General features: G+C 44.0%; 1 protein-coding gene across 2 annotated transcripts in view; it reads left to right on the top strand.

The window, feature by feature from the left end:
* The window catches only part of NUDCD1 (NudC domain containing 1), a 168,364-nt gene that overhangs the window by 141,635 nt on the left and 7,259 nt on the right, over nt 1-19,470 (top strand). For both annotated transcript variants that reach the window (XM_056522603.1, XM_056522602.1), the window contains exon 9: nt 11,636-11,795. In XM_056522603.1, coding sequence (XP_056378578.1) covers nt 11,636-11,795 — 160 coding nt within the window. The remainder of the gene's footprint in view (nt 1-11,635; nt 11,796-19,470) is intronic.

The raw sequence follows: 19,470 nt of genomic DNA, 5'->3' as shown, positions 1-19,470 counted from the left end.
TAGGGAGAGGTTATAGCAGTAGAGAGGGAAGTGCTCATGGGTGTTTAGGGAGAGGTATTAGCAGTAGAGAGGGAAGTGTTCATGGGTGTATAGGGAGAGGTTATAGCAGTAGAGAGGGAAGTGCTCATGGGTGCATAGGGAGAGGTATTAGCAGTAGAGAGGGAAGTGCTCATGGGTGTTTAGGGAGAGGTTATAGCAGTAGAGAGGGAAGTGCTCATGGGTGTATAGGAAGAGGTTATAGCAGTAGAGAGGGAAGTGCTCATGGGTGTATAGGGAGAGGTATTAGCAGTAGAGAGGAAAGTGCTCATGGGTGTATAGGGACAGGTTATAGCAGTAGAGAGGGAAGTGCTCATGGGTGTATAGGGAGAGGTATTAGCAGTAGAGAGGGAAGTGCTCATGGGTGTATAGGGAGAGGTTATAGCAGTAGAGAGGGAAATGCTCATGGGTGTATAGGGAGAGGTTATAGCAGTAGAGAGGGAAGTGCTCATGGGTGTTTAGGGAGAGGTATTAGCAGTAGAGAGGGAAGTGCTCATGGGTGTATAGGGAGAGGTATTAGCAGTAGAGAGGGAAGTGCTCATGGGTGTATAGGGAGAGGTTATAGCAGTAGAGAGGGAAGTGCTCATGGGTGTATAGGGAGAGGTTAAAGCAGTAGAGAGGAAAGTGTTCATGGGTGTATAGGGAGAGGTATTAGTAGTAGAGAGAGCAGTTCTCATAGGGTGTATAGGGAGAGGTATTAGCAGTAGAAAGAGGGAGGTTTTCATGACGCTGTACAGAGCACTGGTGAGACCTCACATTCGCTGCAGAAAACCTCCGTCTATGATTGCTGTCACGGAAATACACATGAAAAATACCCTAAAGTGTGCCCCTTTTTTATTCTTTTTTTTTTTTTTTTTTTTGTTAAGGTTGAACTGTGAAGTAGGTTTTCCTAACCAAGGTGCCTCCAGCTGTTGCAAAACTACGACTCTCATCATGCCCGGCCAGCGTTTGGCTGTCCGGCCATGTTGGAAGTTGTGGTTTTGCAACAGCTTAAGGCACCCCAGTTGATGACATGGAGGGTGCTGGTTGGTTGAGACTCCAATTGCCCCTTCTTCTTTGTGCGTATTCCCTGCTAGTAGAGGTCTTCTTCACATGTATTTTTCAGCTCTGAAGATATTAGGGGGACTGATTTTGTTGCATAATTGTTTAATAGTTATAATAGTTCACCTAGATTGTTATTCTTTGCCAAACATCAGGAGCCATATCGTAGTCAAATGCAGAGTTTTAACCCTAAAGGTGTACCTGTCATTTCACTGAAAAATAATGCTACTATACAGTTGCAAGAAAAAGTAGGTGAACCCTTTGGAATTATATGGATTTCTGCACAAATTGGTCATAAAATGTGATCTGATCTTCATCTAAGTGACAACAATAGACAATCACAGTCTGCTTAAACTAATAAAACACAAATACTTAAATCTTACCATGTTTTTATTGAACACACCATGTAAACATTCACAGTGCAGGTGGAAAAATTATGTGAACCCTTGGATTTAATAACTGGTTGAACCTCCTTTGGCAGCAATAACTTCAACCAAACGTTTCCTGTAGTTGCAGATCAGACGTGCACAATGGTAAGGAGTAATTTTTGACCATTCCTCTTTACAGAACAGTTTCAGTTCAGCAATATTCTTGGGATGTCTGGTGTGAATCACTTGCTTGAGGTCATTCCACAGCATTTCAATTGAGTTGAGGTTCGGACTCTGACTGGGCCAATCCAGAAGGCGTATTTTCTTCTGTTTAAGCCATTCTGTTGTTGATTTACTTCTATGCTTTGGGTCGTTGTCCTGTTGCAACTTCTGTTGAGCTTCAGCTGGTGGACAGATGGCTTTAAGTTCTACTGCAAAATGTCTTAATAAACTTGGGAATTCATTTTTCCTTCGATGATAGCAATCCGTCCAGGCCCTGACGCAGCAAAGCAGCCCCAAACCATAAAGCCCCCACCACCATACTTCACAGTTGGGAAGAGGTTTTGATGTTGGTGTGCTGTGCCTCTTTTTCTCCACACACAGGCCCAGATTTTTCAAAGAATGTCTACGGTAGAGCTATTTTCCCACGTTTATTTGGGTGATGGGTTTGACTAGCGTGCATCTTATTTATCAAGAAGGTGCAGCAGGTTGATGAATTTTGCACAGCTCTGCTGTGGGTGGGAAAAGCTCTACCACATACACTTTTTCTAGATGCTTGTGAGGGAGGGAAGTAGACACTTTCCCGGGTCCTGAATTTGGCAGGTTAGGTGTTTTTACTTATTTTCACAGAGCTACCTGGACATTTTTACTTGCATTTTAGATGCTACAATCAAATTTGATTGCAGTGTCTAAGGGGTTAAAGCCGGGCATCCCTGTGATCGGTGATGTCTGGCATTAGAGATGGGTGCTGGTGGCAGATAGCTGCCAGGACCACCCAGCTATGATCTGCGTTCAGCTACTGAGCATGTGTCATAGAAGGGGAGTGGGACGCTGTCGTCCACAAGGGGTTAAATGTTGAATTGTGGAAGGTAGAAATTATTCTTACGCCTACTGGTAGGTGGTGTAGCTTTGCACCTAAAAAAGTACCTTTGCGCACAAAATAGTGACTTTTGACAAAATTTGCAAATGATAAATATGTGACCACTGCATGGTCAAAAGGAAACAGTTCTACGGGTAGGAAAAAGAGTAAAACTGTCTATATCAAAAGGCGCATAAAAGTCTCAAAATATGCTGCTTGCGCCTGAACTGCGCCTAAACATAGACAAAAAAAATGCTCCAAAAGCAATGATCACAGTGTTTTGTGTTTTTTCCAAACAACTCAACTTTGGTTTCATCTGTCCACAGAATATTTTGCCAGTACTGCAGTGGCTTCCTCTGTGGTATCCTCCCATGAAATCCATTCTTGTTTAGTGTTTTATGTATCGTAGATTCGCTAACAGGGATGTTAGCATATGCCAGAGACTTTTTTAAGTCTTTAGCAGACTGTAGGATTCTTCTCCCCCTCATTGAGCAGTCTGCGCTGTGCTCTTGCAGTCATCTTTACAGGACGGCCACTCCTAGGGAGAGTAACAGCAATGCTGAACTTTCTCCATTTATAGACAATTTGTCTTACCGTGGACTGATGAGCAGCGTGGCTTTTGGAGATACTTTGATAACTCTTTCCAGCTTTATGCAAGTCAACAAATCTTAATCGTAGGTCTTCTGAGAGCTCTTTTGTGCGAGGCATCACTCACATCAGGCAATGCTTCTTATGAAAAGCAAACCCAGAACTGGTGGGTGTTTTTATAGGGCATTGCAGCTTTAACCAACACCTCCAATCTCATCTCATTGATTGGACTCCAGTTGGATGACACCTCATTCCAATTAGCTCTTGGAGATATCATTAGTGTAGGGGTTCAGATACTTTTTCCACCTGCACTTTGAATGTTTACATGGTGTGTTCAAAAAAACATGGTAAGATTTAATTCTTTGTGTGATATTAGTTTAAAGGGGTATTCCAGGAAAAAACATTTTTTTATATATCAACTGGCTCCGGAAACTTAAACAGATTTGTAAATTACTTCTGTTAAAAAATCTTAATCCTGCCAATAGTTATTAGCTTCTGAAGTTGAGTTGCTGTTTTCTGTCTAACTGCTTTCTGATGACTCACATCCCGGGAGCAGTCCAGCTCCTATGGGGATATTTTCCCATCATGCAAGGGATATTCTCCCATCATGCACAGCTCCCGGGACGTGACATCATCATTGAGCAGTTAAGACAGAAAACGTCAGAAGCTAATAACTATTGGAAGGATTAAGATTTTTTAATAGAAGTAATTTACAAATCTGTTTAACTTTCCGGAGCCAGTTGATATATAAAAAAAAGTTTTTGCCTGGAATACCCCTTTAAGCAGACTGTGATTGCCTATTATTGTGACTTAGATGAAGATCAGATCACATTTTATGACAAATTTGTTCAGGAATCCATATAATTCCAAAGGGTTCACATACTTTCTCTTGCAACTGTATGTAACTCACTAGGTTATGCAGATGCCTTGCATGTCTTTTGTATGTGTCTAGCTTCTATATTTGGCTCACAAATCCCTCTGTTCTGCTGCTCACCCATTCTGACATCCACTGCTCAGGAAGGGGCATGTCCAAGGCAGGCACTGAGCCCGCCCTCACTTATCATACACTCCTTTCCTCCCTGAGTCTTATGTGCTGTGCTGGGTCTCTTCATCTAATCACTGCAGACTGCTCTATAACCCTCTCCTCTCTGTGTTCAGATAGGAGTCTGATAGACAGGACAGGAGTGAGCACAGAGGAGTGCTAGTCCCACCCTCACTTTCTGCATTTTGTCCCAGCCTGTGCTTCATCTGGGACAAAGATGATGCTATAGCCAGACAGGATTATGTTCTGAATGGTATGGGGACCCCTTTTTATAATCCATGATGTCTATAAAAAGATGTAATGTATGAAGTATATTAGAAAGGTTAATGTTTTGACTAGATGTACAGCATACAAAAAGTTTTTGAATCTGTCAGTACCCATTTCAAGATGAAGTTTACTTTTAATATCTCACTCTCCTGATATCGTACTCCCAAAGTCCAGAAATTGGAGATATGAGGAGGTTTGGGATAGTAACATGCAATCTTGGTGCCCAATTGTAAAACTACTACTCCACCATGACCACCTTGAGAAGCAAATAAAGATAAGAACATAAATTGCATTTGCTCTCCACTCCCAGAGATCTACCAATTTGCCATTGAATCCTTCCATGATCCTTGGTGATCACTGCACTGTACCTCATTTTTAAAGAGGTACTCTGCCCCTAGACATCTTATCCCCTATCTAAAGGATAGGGGATAAGATGCCTGTTCGGGGGGGGGGTCCCGCCGCGAGGAACCCCCGTGACCTCTCCTGCAGCACCCCTGTCATCTGGTGCACGGAGTGAGCAGGTGCCAGAAGATCGTGATGTCATGGCCCGCCCCCTCAATGTAAGTCTATGGGAGAGGGCGTGGCAGAAGGACCCAGGGTGTGCCAAAAGAACATTCCTCACACCATAACACCTACCAACCTGAACCATTCACGCTTGACAGGCAGAGTTCATAAATTCATGCCTCTTGTGCCAAATTCTGACCACCTCATTAACATGGAGCAACCGAAATATGATTTTCATCTAACAAAGCCATGTTTGTAAACTGCGCAGTGATCCAGTTTTTGTACTATATTGCCCCTGTCCCCATCGGGGTACTACTCAAGTCACCCGCAAGCACTTCCCTCCTTGTCCTCCTGTTTGTTGTGGGCCGCCGGCGCTGACACTCTATAGCTGTATCCCTATGCTCAGACTGCAAAAGGTAAACAAAAGAAACTTTAACGCATGTTCCTACGTTGGCCTTGCGCTCTTCCTGGGGACGTGAACGTCTGAGAGCCGTCAGCCTATCACCAGACGCAGCCTGTGATAGGCTGAGCCCACTGTCATGTAAGAAGCCTGCTTCTTACATGACAGTGCGCTCAACCGATCACCGGCCGAGACGGAACATCGCTGCGGCCGGTGATAAGCTGACGGCTGTCCGATGTTCCATTCCCAGGAAGCTTGTCCGGACCGACGGGGAAGGTGAGTTAAAGTTTATTTTGTATACCTTTTGCAGCCCAGGCATAGGGATACAGTGTACGGTATAGAGTGTCAGCGCCGGCAGCCCGCAATAAACAAGAGGATGAGGAGGGCAGCGCTTGCGGGTGATATGTGAGTATTTACCCCGATGGGGACAGCGCAGTGCAGGGCTGATAATTAATTGGAGGGGGGGGGGGGGCAGAACAGCGATTGCGGGTCACATATGATTGGTTCCCCGATGTGGGGACAGCACAGCTCTGGGCTGATAATTCATTCATTCCCGAGGGGGAGGGGCCAAACCAGTATTGCGGTATGGGGAAAAATTCATATCGTGCAGGACAAAAATTTTGGTATTCGGTATGAACAGTCATACTGCCCAGCCCTAGCAGAAATACAGAGAGACATGTCCATCTTGTTTAAAGGTAGATATCCACCTTTCTAATTGAGTACTTGTTTTCGATCAGCTGATTTCAATGGGTTTAGCACCAGAAGCTGCCACTTATTAATTTTTTTTTCTGCACCCACTCATGGCAAGGGCTCTGAGAAAGAGGGGTGGAGATCAAAAGCAAACAGTTGTCGAAAAGTTACCCATACGATAACACTAGAAATAATTTAATCTTGCAGAACATTCATGCTCGTGCATAAAGCAACCACTCAACTAAACATTGACTTTAGTACACTGCTATTAAAAGAAGTCTGAGTAGCTTAAAAATCATCCTGTAACAGTGTAGATAGAGCTTGTATATGTAACTTTACACAAATAGTGTTAAGCACTATGACCTGCTGAATTCACTAAAGATAGTTGCAAGAAGAAACAAGTATCACATTATATTTACAGAATCTGTGTGCATAGATAGCAAAGAGAAGTGCAGATGTTTACGTCATACAATGCTACACAGGCTGACCAAGTATTGTTAGACACTTGTGTCGTCCTCCTAGTTCGTCTCCGCTTTGTGTGCACTGTTCTACTATTAGAATATTTATTGTCCTTCCTCGCGAATCAGTAAGAATGTGCCTTTGATGTTCCTCAGACTTGTGCATACCCGAGGAGGAACAATTGCTTCTCTACAGGAAATCTATACTGTATAATTTATACACAGTACGTTTCAGGGACTGCATTAAAGAAATAAAGTCCATTCATCTATAAAAATATCCTCAATGTTTCTACAGTCCCAAGGAGGATGAAAGTCTCTGTTTCAAATTGCATCTACTTTTTTTTGGAAAAGGAAACATAAACTTTCACTGAACCAGTTTTCTATTGGTCAGAAACTATTACTGCTTCATTGAATTCTAAGACCTGACATTACTGATCTGTTAGGTACTGGTGTCTGTTACTACAAATAACATTCAGCACCTGTCAACAGGATCAGGGATTGCTGCAGCCCCCAACAATCACTAGTACAGGCTACATATGGCGTAGTAGTTTTTTTAGTAACTCCAAGAGAGTTGTATGGAACAATAGTGCTTGTGCTTGACCACTGCTCAATGCAAGCTTCTCCTTACTACCTGGAGGTCTCAAGGATGAAGCCCCCAGTTGTGTAATATTTAAGAAATTCTCTGGTCTTCACACTTAAACCCCCAAAAGCAGGTGTGGACTTTGCTGGTAAGTGTGCCATACTCAGAATAGTCATGGGTTGATGATGTTCATAGTAACTTGGTCTGTTACCAAAAATATAGAAAGAAAGGGGAGAGCACACACGGCACACTCCAAACTCTGATTCCTCCTTGGTACATACGTTTATGCAGAACTAGCAGCACGCCCAATAATCCAGCAATAATGACACCTGCGGGGTGCATATACTAAAGTAAAGTATCAATCATGGAAACCACAAAGTATCAATGCAGACACATATCAGGAGTGCTCAGAGGCAACGCCAGCAATTCGCGTCTGTATTAAAGAACCCGGCGCCCAGACTCCGGAATGTCTCGACACCTGCTAGACTGTGAGTGCATATATGTTTCTTAGTGGTTTCCATGGTAGTAACTTGGTCTGTAATGGATTGTCGACAGGAGAGCAGTCAAAATGAGACTGGTCAGAAGATGAGAATATTGCATAGTCCAAAGTGGAACTAAGGGTCGGAGCCAGAAGTAGAACTATAGGGTCTTGGCAGACAACTTGTAGGACAAGGCAAGAGCAAGGTCAGAAATAAACTGATATCAAGATTAGTCAGGAGTCAGATGAGGAATAGCAATACTGGAAATAAGTGGCATGCTAAACCTTAGATTCCCCTTTCCAGTCTTAGCGTCTTTTGGATTTGGTTATCCTAACAACCCGATGCTGTGGTGGATTCCAAGAAACAGCACTGTGGCCTGGTTGGTTCGAAGACCAAAAGCCAGAGCTATGTGATGTCTCTTTGTATGGGGCTTGTATATTTAGTACCATGACTGGAACTGCATCCTGTTATACATTCAGAACTTTTCCTAAAACAAACACAAAAAGCTTGGCATTTCTCCTCTGCTATGCTCTAATCCCAATCCTATTCTGGTCCAGTCTGCTTCAATTACTTGAATGTGGCTGTACAGTATTTTTTGCACAACTGATGGTTGGTTATGGCCCTGGACAAAAAGGCCAAAAGTGCAACAACCCCTTCATTCTAGGCTCCTAGAAACCAGACATCCACCAATCTAGAAGTAGGAATAGCACTTCTAATGTGTCCGTGAGACATGGCAAATAATATTAGTTGGAAGTTGGGACGATGAGTTTGGAATTCCAACAATACCAAGAACAATGGGACTTAATTTTTTCCTGTGCCCATTAGAGATCGACCTGTTATCGGTTTGGCCGATATTCACGATTTTGGACATTATCTGTATCTACGGCAATTACCTTGCCGATATGCTGATAATGCCTCTCCCCGGCCAGAGACCACCGCCGCCACTGCCCCATTGCCTCCCCCATCCCCAGTTTTATAATTACCTGTTCCCGGGGTCCATGCTACTTCTGGCTCCTGCGACGTCCTGCGCTATTGCAGTGAGCTGTGCAGCGCAATGACGAGTGCTGTCCTCAACGCAACGTCACCGTCAGTGCGCACAGTGACATCTCATGACGCCACCGGAGCCAGAATTAACACAGACCCCGGGAACAGGTAATTATAAAAGCAGGCATGGGGAAGCAATGGGGCAGTGGTGGTGGTTGGACTAGGGAGGACCCCAGGACAGGGAGGGTGAGAGAAGCGGGGGCGGCTGCGGTTTCTGGCCCTGCAAAAGCCGCTGCAGTTCATGGATTTAAAGCACCCGCTTTAAATCCTTGATCTGCGGGGGGGGGGGGGGGGGGGGTTGATATAGCCGACAACTTATACCGGAAGATCAGTATAATTTATCGGCTATCGGCCTGAAAGGTCGCAGATTGTCAGTATCGCCCCTAAAAAATAGATGTTGGTCGATCCCTACTCGTTATCTCTGAAAAAGCACTCAAGAACAGTCATCCATATTGTAATATCAATGACAGCAGTGCCTTTTGTTAACTAACTGTATTAAAAAGTCCATGCTAAGGAAATTTGGTAAGAAGTACCAAGGTGGGCCTGCCATGGCCTCTTAATTCAGAACATCAGTGAGGCTTTCAGGATTAGGGCATCCCAAAAGCATGCTATTATTCACATATATAGTAGGTTTGCCTCTGCTCCTATGAAAAGTGGTGCAATATGCTAAATGACTAACGACTTTGCTACATTTATATTTCTAAAACAAGCCAAGGGAAAATACTAAATCTATTGTTACTAGCGCATACACACATATTTACTTAAATGCACATATTTTACATTTCTTCTTTCATTTTAGTTACATGATTCTGTCCACCATAACTACCTTTTGTATCCATTAGATCAGTGTGTCTCATGCCTCAGGATAAGGCTGACTGTCAGACACATCACTCGTGTCTAGTTCTCTTTTCATCACCACTGTCTTTGACAATTAATATTTAATTTGAGAAATGCCATGCCGAATGACACTTAAAAGAAATACGGGCAATGTAATTTATTCAGTAATTCTCAAGTGGACTTTCCCAGATTTGAAAAGCTTGATAATGTAGGATACGGCACTTATGAAGACAGTCCTTCTGGTGCACGCCAAGATCACTCACTGTGATATCGCCTCTGTTATAAGACAATGGCACGCCAGATGCTGTGCTAGATCTGAAACGGGATCAGGAGGGGGCTACTGTCTTTATTGTATGGGATAAGTTAGCAAAAATTTAATTATGTAATTATAAAAGTACAGTGAGCTCTAAAAGTATTGGTAAAAGGAAATATCTGTCTAGCCTTAGAATATGTCTTCATAGTATGATGGAGAGAAGGCCAATCATTCTAGCAGCTCTTTGCTCTGGCCAATAGCTGGAGGACCTTCCTATATGACACCCATATTCACAGCAGACCCATCATAAGCTGACCCATCAACAGCCAGTATCAATCAAATAGGACCCAAAAATTACTGCCAAGAGGCAAGAAAATTGGGCAGAGTTTTCTGCCATTGTAGACTGATGTTCAAAAGGCCTTCCTCTATTTTCTATAACTATGATGTTGATGGCCCTTCAATAGATTTTTGGGGTGTGACTTCCTGCTAAGCAGTTAACTGAATGGACTATGTTGTACTATCGGGCACAAGCACTACAAAATGTACAACACTGTGCCCAGTAAGCAGTTAAGGGGCCCCTTCAGTCAGCTGATTTCTGGGGTGCCAATAGTTGTATCCCCCACTGATCTGAGCGTGATGATACGATGGACCATCATTATCAAAGTCTCGGAAAACCCCATCACAACATTGGGGCGGGGGGCGAGTCATGCAATCTCATATATAATAGAAAAAGGTGATTACTTTAAGTATAAGATGTAATCAAGGTTAAAGGGCAAATGCCATTTAGTCAAATTTTTGACTTGCCTTAGTGGTATCAGAAGTCCGGATGCTCAGACCCCCACGATCACGAAAATAAAAGGACCAAAGCATTCAGCTGAGCTTTGTGCCGCCATGTTTCTGATCAGATGCATGCAGCTCTCCTAAGAAAAAGTGGTGTACAGATTTGTGTACACTTTATAAAGTCTGTACACATGTCACTTGACTATCCAAGACAAGCTAAACAGACAATAGCAGAACAGAGGTTAAGAATGAACAGGCAGAGCCAGAAACTGAAATGTGGTCTTATACAGAGGGGCTCAGTATTGGTAGAGGCCTCAACACCTGGACTCAGACTAATAAAAGCTACATACATGTCAGTATGATGTTTAGTTAAATGATACTTATACTTTAGTAAATATACTTAGGGATTTTCCTGTATGACAAAGTTATCCCCTACCACAGAATATGGAGATAATTAGCCAATCGCAGGGGGTCTGACCACTGGGCACCCCGCTATATAATAAACAGGGACCCCTTTCTCCCAGTAAAGGGGTACTCCACTGCTAAATATCTTATCCCCTATCCAAAGTATGGGGGATAAGATGTCTGATCGCGGGGGTCCCGCTGCTGGGGCCCCCCCGCAATCTTCCGCAGTACCCGGTGTTCTAAACAAATGCTGGGTTCCTGCGACAGTGGTCGTAGCGTCAGTCACGCCCCTCCTGATGTCGCGCCACACCCCTCTATTCATGTCTATGGGAGGGGGTGTGTTTCTGACACTCCCCCTCCCATAGACATGAATAGAGGGATGTGGCGTGACGTCACTGTCACAGCCTCCGACTCCGAGCGTTCTGAACAAAATGTTCAGAACACTGGAACCCTGGAGTACCCCTTTAAATTGAAGAAAATTTCCATTGGAGACTGCGCAGCCCTTCCATTAATTTTCTCAGGGAGCTGCCGGAAACAGCCTAACATTGTACTCAGCTGTTATATAGAGAATTAATGGAGCGGCAGCACTAATGCTTGACCTTTTCTAACTGAATACTGAGGTCCCTGTTCTCCAGATAGTAGGGAGTCCGACCCACTGTGGATAGAGGATAACTATCAGATGAGAAAACCCCTTTTAAGTTTCTGATCCCATTGACAAAGTCTCTATCAATTGTCAAGACAAATTGTATTCATGTTCAGCTCATCATGTATTTGTCTTCCCACAGGTAAATCTTGGAGGAAACCAATTCCTATTTTCACTAGTAGCAACTCCAGAAGTGATGCCATGCTTTTCTCTGAGACATGATGTGGATGCCCTTCTGTGGCAGCCAGTATCCAGCAAAGGGGATCATTTATGGGAACATGCGGCAACATTCAATGCTCTTGGTAAGATACCAGTGATAACCAGTTATTCTGTGTCCAGTGAACCAAGTGTAAGGCCGGCTTTGCTTACCTGTAGAGATGAGCGAACTTACAGTAAATTTGATTTGTCACAAACTTCTCGGCTCGGCAGTTGATGACTTTTCCTGCATAAATTAGTTCAGCTTTCCGGTGCTCCGGTGGGCTGGAAAAGGTGGATACAGTCCTAGGAGACTCTTTCCTAGGAATGTATCCACCTTTTCCAGCCCACTGGAGCACCTGAAGGCTGAACTAATTTATGCAGGTAAAGTCATCAACTGCCGAGCCGAGAAGTTCGTGACGAATCGAATTTACTGTAAGTTCGCTCATCTCTACTTACATGCATAAGAAGGTGGCGGAGGAAAACTTTTAAGGGATGGACGGGGGTATCGTTAGACACCACTACAGCCACTTTATTATGGTGGAGGTTTAAAGGGTACCTGTCATCAAACCATATTTTTGAAACTAACTCAGATTATATTCCCTAACTACTCCTAACACCCCTCCTGCCCTTAAACATTTTTTTTTCTGAACTATAAAAAGCTGTGTATCATACCTTTCTCCTTGCTCACATTGTGTGAGCTCCCGGCAGCAGAAAGTGGCCGTTCCCCACGTCACTGAAGCCTGCAAGAGTTGTGCCCCACCATGCCGGGCACAGACTTCCTGAGTTTGGTCTCCTTCCAGGCCGGGAGGAGTCCAGACTATTTTCAATCACAATTTTTCAATCACATTAAAAACATATAAAGGTTGAGAATTGTAAAACCAAGTAAATAGCAAAGTGTCTTTTATAATTACATAAGGAACAATATATGAAAAGTTTGGTTTCGTGACAGGTACTCTTTAAAATCTGAAACCATTAAGTCGTTAAATATTTTAGCCCTATGCCATCACTTTCACCCTTTAAAGGATTCATCCTTGGATGGTTACTGAATGGTTACTGGTCATCTGGTATAAAGAAACGCTGATAAACCGACATTTCACCTACGGAGGTCCCTTTTAAAGGGCATATGGCAGGGCTCTTGAAGGGGTACTCTGGTGGAAAACACTTATTTTTTTTTTTTTTTTTAATCAACTGGTTCCAGAAAGTAAAACAGATTTGTAAATTACTTCTATTTAAAAATCTTAATCCTTCCAGTACTTATCAGCTGCTGTATACTGCAGAGGAAGTTGTGTAGTTCTTTTCATTCTGACCACAGTGCTCTCTGCTGACACCTCTGTCCATGTTGGGAACTGTCTAGAGTACTATCAAATCCCCATAGCAAACCTCTCCTGCTCTGGACAGTTCCTGATACAGACAGAGGTGTCAGCAGACTGAAATGAACTCCAGAAAAAAATATAACTTCCTGTGGAGCATATAAATACTGGAAGGATTAAGATTTTAAACAGAAGTAATTTACAAATCTGTTTAACTTTGTGGCACCAGTTGATTTAAGAAAAAAAAAAATTAAAATGTTTTCCACCGGAGTATCCCTCTTAACCCGTACAGGACCTAGGGCGTATGGATACGCCTTCTGTACCTGGGTCTTAAGGACCCAGGGCGTACCTGTACGCCCGTGGGAATTTCGGTCCGCGCCGGGCGGGGACCGGGCCGGGGTGACTGCGGATATTGATCAGCAGGCACCACGTGCAAATGCCCAGGGGGGGTCATCAGACCCCCCCATGTCGGCGATCGGCGCAAATCGCAAGTGAATTCACACTTGCGATTTGCGCCGATTCCGGGTCATTCGGGTCTATGGTGACCCGGTGATCCGGAATATAAGGGGGATCGCAGTTGTCTAAGACACCCATGATCCCCCTGTAGCGATAGGAGTGAGGTGGCAGAGGTGCAACCCCTCCTATCTCTGTTATTGGTGGTCTAGACGCGACCACCAATAGCAAATCAGGGGCGGGGGGTTTACTTTCGTTTTCCCCGTTCTGCCCACCCACAATAGGCGGGGCAGGACGGGGAAACGACGGGGACCGAACGCCGAAGAACCACTTACCCGTCGGTGGAAGCTGCGGGACGGGATCGGCAGCGGTGATCGGCGCAGGCGGCGTGTCGTGCAGCAGAAGAGGACGGCTCCCTGGATCCGACGGAAGCCGATAAGTTGCCTAGCAACATCTAGAGGGCTACAGTCTGAGACTGTAGCCCTCCAGATGTTGCAAAACTACAACTCCCAGCATGCCCAGACAGCTGCTGGGCATGGTGGGAGATGCAGTTTTGCAACAGCTGGAGGTCTACAGTTTAGAGACCACTGCACTGTGATCTCTATACAGTAGCACTCTAGATCTTGCAAAACTACAACTCCCAGCATGCCCACATAGCTCTTTGCTGTCTGTGCATGCTGGAATTTATAGTTTTGTAACATCTGGAGGTCCACAGTTTGGAGATCACAGTGCAGTGGTCTCTATCTGTAGCCCTCCAGATGTTGCAAAATTGCAAATCCCAGCATGCCGAAACAGCTGTTTCGGCATGCTGGGAGTTGTAGTTGTGATCCCTCCAGCTGTTGCATAACTAGATCTCCCAGCATGCCCTTCAGCGATCAGTACATGCTGGGAGTTGTAGTTTTGCAACAGCTATAGGCACACTGGTTGGAAAATACTGAGTTAGTTAACAGAACCTAACTGAAGGTTTTCCAACCAGTGTGCCTCCAGCTGTTGCAAAAGTACAACTCCCAGCATGCACGGTCTGTCAGTACATGCTGGGAGTTGTAGTTTTGAAACAGCTGGAGGTTTGCCCCCCCCATGTGAACGTACAGGGTACATTCACACGGGCGGGTTTACAGTAAGTTTCCTGCTTCAAGTATGAGCTGCGGCAAACTTTTCGCCGCAGCGCAAATTTCTAGCGGGAAGCTCACTGTAAACCTGCGCCCGTGTGAATGTACCCTAAAAACACTACACTAACACATAATAAAGGGTAAAACACTACATAAAAAAACCCTTACACTGTCCCCCCAATAAAAATGAAAAATGTATTGTACGGCAGTGTTTCCAAAACGGAGCCTCCAGCTGTTGCAAAACAACAACTCCCAGCATTTCTGGACAGCCACTGACTGTCCAGGCATGCTGGGAGTTTAGCAACAGCTGGAGACACCCTGTTTTGGAATCACTGGCGTAGAATACCCCTATGTCCACCCCTATGCAATCCCTAATTTAGTTCTCAAATGCGCATGGCGCTCTCTCACTTCAGAGCCCTGTCGTATTTCAAGGAAACAGTTTAGGGCCACATATGGGGTATCTCCGTAATCGGGAGAAATTGCGTTACAAATTTTGGGGGGCTTTTTCTCCTTTTACCCCTTATGAAAAGGAAAAGTTGGGGGCTACACCAGCCTGTTAGTGTAAAAAAAATTTAAAATTTGACACTAGGATCGACCGATATCGGTTTTTTAGGGCATATACCGATAATCGGTGCAGGTTAGGGCCGATAGCCGATAACTTATACCGATATTTCGGTATAAGTTATCGGCTATTTAACCCCCTGCGACACCGCTGCAGATCATTGATTTAAAGCGGGCGCTTTTAATCCATGATCTGCAGTGGCTTTTGCGGGGCCATAGGCCGCCGCCACCACCCGCTTCTCTGCCCTACCTGCCAGGGTGCTCCGGGCCATCCATCCATCGTTCCTGTAGTGTCCGGGGGCGTTCCGGGTGGAGGGTGGTCCGGTCCGGGCTGTCCTTCTTCTCCGGCGGGCCTCTTCTCCACTCCGGGCAGGCTCCGGCCTAGTACGCTGCATAGACGTCGCTGCGCAGTGACGCCCGTGCGCAGCGACGCACCTGACGTCACGGCGTAGCGGCGTCTATGCAGCATACTAGGCCGGAGCCTGCCCGGAGTGGAGAAGAGGCCCGCCGGAGAAGAAGGACAGCCCGGACCAGACCGGACCACCCTCCACCCGGAACGCCCCCAGACACTACATGAAGGAAGGATGGTCTGGACCACCCCCATTACGGGTAAGTTTAATTTTTTTATTCACTCGGAGGGTGGGGGAGGGGCCCGACCGGTATAGCGGTATGGGAAAAAATCCATACCGGTATACCGCCTAGCATCACGGTGGGGGGTGCGACGCGGTGCGGTGGGTCGGAGGTGCGGTGCGGCGGGTCGAGGGGGTGGCGGTCGCGGTGCGGGGGGGCGGGGCATTATCGGCTTATCGGCAAGATAATTGCCGATACCGATAATGCCCAAAATCGTGATTATCGGCCGATATCGGCCATACCGATAATCGGAAGATCCCTATTTTACACTAACATGCTGGTGTTGTCCTTTACTTTTTATTTTCACAAGTGTTAAAAGGAAAAAAAGCCCCCCAAAATTTGTAACGCAATTTGTCCTGAGTACGGAAATACCCCATATGTGGGCGTAAAATGCTCTGCGGACGCACAACAAGGCTCAAGAGTGAGAGCGCACTATGTACATTTGAGGCCTACATTGGTGGTTTGCACAGGGGTGGCTGATTTTACAGCGGTTCTGACATAAACCCAAAAAAATAATTACCCACATGTGACCCCATTTTGGAAAGTAACAAGGGGTTTAGTGAGCCTTAACACCCCACAGGTGTTTGACGAATTTTCATTAAAGTTGGATGAAAAAATTACAAAAAAAAAAATTTTCACAAAAATGCTGGTGTTACCCAAAATTTTTCATTTTCACAAGGAAACATAGGAAAAAAGCCCCCCAAAATTTGTAACCCCATTTTTTCTGAGTAAGAAAATACCCCATATGTGGATGTAAAGTGCTCGGCGGGCGAACTACAATGTTCAGAAGAGAAGGAGCACCATTGGGATTTTGAAGATAAAATTTGTCCGGAATTGAAGGCTACGCGTGTTTACAAAGCCCCCATAGAGCCAGAACAATGGACCCCCCCCCCCACATATGACCCCATTTTGGAAACTACACCCCTCACGTAATGTAATAAGGGGTACAGTGAGAATTTACGCCCCACAGGTGTCTGACAGATTTTTGGAACAGTGATCTGTGAAAATGAAAAATGTTATTTTCCATTTGCACAGCCCACTGTTCCAAAGATCTGTCACACGCCAGTGGGGTGTAAATACTCACTGCATCCCTTATTAAATTCTGTGGGTGGTGTAGTTTCCAAAATGGGGTCACGGGGGGGGGGTCCACTGTTCTGGCACCACGGGGGGGCTTTGTAAACGCACATGGCCCCCGACTTCTGTTCCAACCAAATTCTGTCTTCAAAAGCTCAATGGTGCTCCTTCTCTTCTGAGCATTGTAGTGCGCCAGCAGATCACTTGATGTCCACACATTGGGTATTTCCATACTCAGAAGAAATGGGGTTACAAATTTTGGGGGTCATTTTCTCCTATTACCCCTTGTAAAAATATAAAATGTGGCAGAAAGCCAGCAATTTAGTGAAAAAAAATTATTTTTCTCATTTACACATCCGACTTTAGCAAAAAGTCGTCAAACACCTGTGAGGTTTTAAGGCTCCCTGTACCCCTTGATGTGTTCCTTGAGGGGTGTAGTTTCTAAAATAGTATGCCATGTGTTTTTTTATTTTTTTTATTTTTTTGCTGTTCTGGCACCATAGGGGCTTCCTAAATGCGACATGCCCCACAAAAACCATTTCAGAAAAACTCACTCTCCAAAATCCCATTGTCGCTTCTTCCCTTCTGAGCCCTCTACTGCGCCCGCCGTACACTTGACATACACATATGAGGTATTTCCTTACTCGAGAGAAATTGGGCTACACATTTTAGGAAGATTTCTCTCCTTTTACCCCTTGTAAAAATTCAAAAACTGGATCTACAAGAACATGCCAGTGTAAAAAATGAAGATTTTGAATTTTCTCCTTCAATTTGCTGCTATTCCTGTGAAACACCTAAAGGGTTAACAAACCTTTTGAATGTCATTTTGAATACTTTGGGGGGTACAGTTTTTATAATGGGGTCATTTGTTGGGCATTTCTAATATGAAAGCCCTTCAAATCCACTTCAAAACGGAACTGGTCCCTGAAAATGTTTTAATTTGAAAATTTTGTGAAAAATTGGAAAATTGCTGCTGAACTTTGAAGCCCTCTGGTGTCTTCCAAAAGTAAAAACATGTCAACGTTAGACATGTTGTATATGTGAATCAATATATCATTTATTTGGAATATTAATTTTCCTTACAAGCAGAGAGCTTCAAAGTTAAAAAAAATGCAAAATTTTCTATTTTTTCATCAAATTTTTGAATTTTTCACCAAGAAACGATGCAAGTATCGACAAAATGTTACCACTAATGTAAAGTAGAATATGTCACGAAAAAACATTCTCGGAATCAGAATGAAAGGTAAAAGCATCCCAGAGTTATTAATGCTTAAAGTGACAGTGGTCAGATGTGTGAAAATTGGCTGGGTCCTTAAAGGGTTAAGAGAAGTATTTACGCCTGTAACAGCAGTGCTACAGAAACCTAAGTGAATATAGTTCTATGGAAAAAAACACAGCAGAGCTTTCCATAGTGCAATATGTCTGAACACAAATAGAAAGTTGAAATAGTGTTTTCCTTCTCCATATACCTACCACAGAAAGCTAAGTGTATTCACTATTTCTTCCGTTCTTCCTCCCGTCACAAAATAACGTCCGTTATTAATAACGGGCTATGATGGGTTAAAACGGATAATGTAATAATCCCATAGACTATAATGGGACTTTGTAATGGCCGTTTAACGGCCGATTTTAAGGGTTTTCGGAACGCAATATTAAGTCTTTAAAACTGATGAATTTATAGTGTGAAAGGAGCCTAAGATGTGGTTTCTTAGAATCAGTATCTGTGCAGCTGCCTTTATTTTAAAGGGGTACTCTGTTTAACTTTCTGGCATCGATTGATTAAAAAAAAAGTTTTCCACCAGATTTGTGAAATACTTCTATCAAAAAATCTTAATCCTTCCACTACTTATTAGCATTTGTATACTACAGAGGAAATTCTTTCCTTTTTTGGATTTCTCTTCTGTCTGACCACAGTGCTCTCTCCTGACACCTCTGTCCATTTCAGGAACTGTCCAGAGCAGGAGAAAATCCCCATAGCAAACATATCCTGCTCTGTACAGTTCCTAAAATGGACAGTGGTGTCAGCGGAGAGTACTGTGGTCAGACAGAAAAGAAATCCAAAAAGAAAAGAATTTGTAGTATACATATCCTAAGAAGTACTGGAAGGATTAAGATTATTTAATGGAAGTAATTTACAAATCAAAACTTACAAATCAAAACTTGCAAAACTTTCTGGCACCGGTTGATTTAAAAAAAAAATAATAATAATTTCCACTGGAGTACCCCTTTAATAAAGTTTGTAGACACCGCTGTGTATGGGATTGTTGACCAGTCTATTATATCATCTTGTCCTTTAGTGGGTTATTTTGTTACTGCACATTTTGCCATAAACTAGCACATTATCCGATGCCTCTCCTCCATGGAAAGCAGAGTATCTGAAAATGAGAGGAAAGTGTGTAGGATGGTGTGAAAATGAAATTGGTGTTGTGAGGAGCAGTCATATTGGATGGGGTGGACTGCTGCGCTCAGGCTGATAGCTAGAACACATGGATGTCGCGCAGGTACTATCACCCATACTAGAGCTTTCTAATGGCCAGTGAGACCTATAGGAGACAGGGCTGATGGGCTGTCTGTACAAAATAATTATGTTTCTATGGTAACAGAACTTCGGCATACATTGTGAACGGATATAATGTGGTAAT

Source organism: Hyla sarda, chromosome 5 (genome assembly GCF_029499605.1).
Source record: "Hyla sarda isolate aHylSar1 chromosome 5, aHylSar1.hap1, whole genome shotgun sequence".
NCBI lineage: Eukaryota > Metazoa > Chordata > Amphibia > Anura > Hylidae > Hyla > Hyla sarda.
The sequence above is the reverse complement of the archived record's forward strand: the minus strand, read 5'-3'. Positions and strand labels throughout refer to the sequence as shown.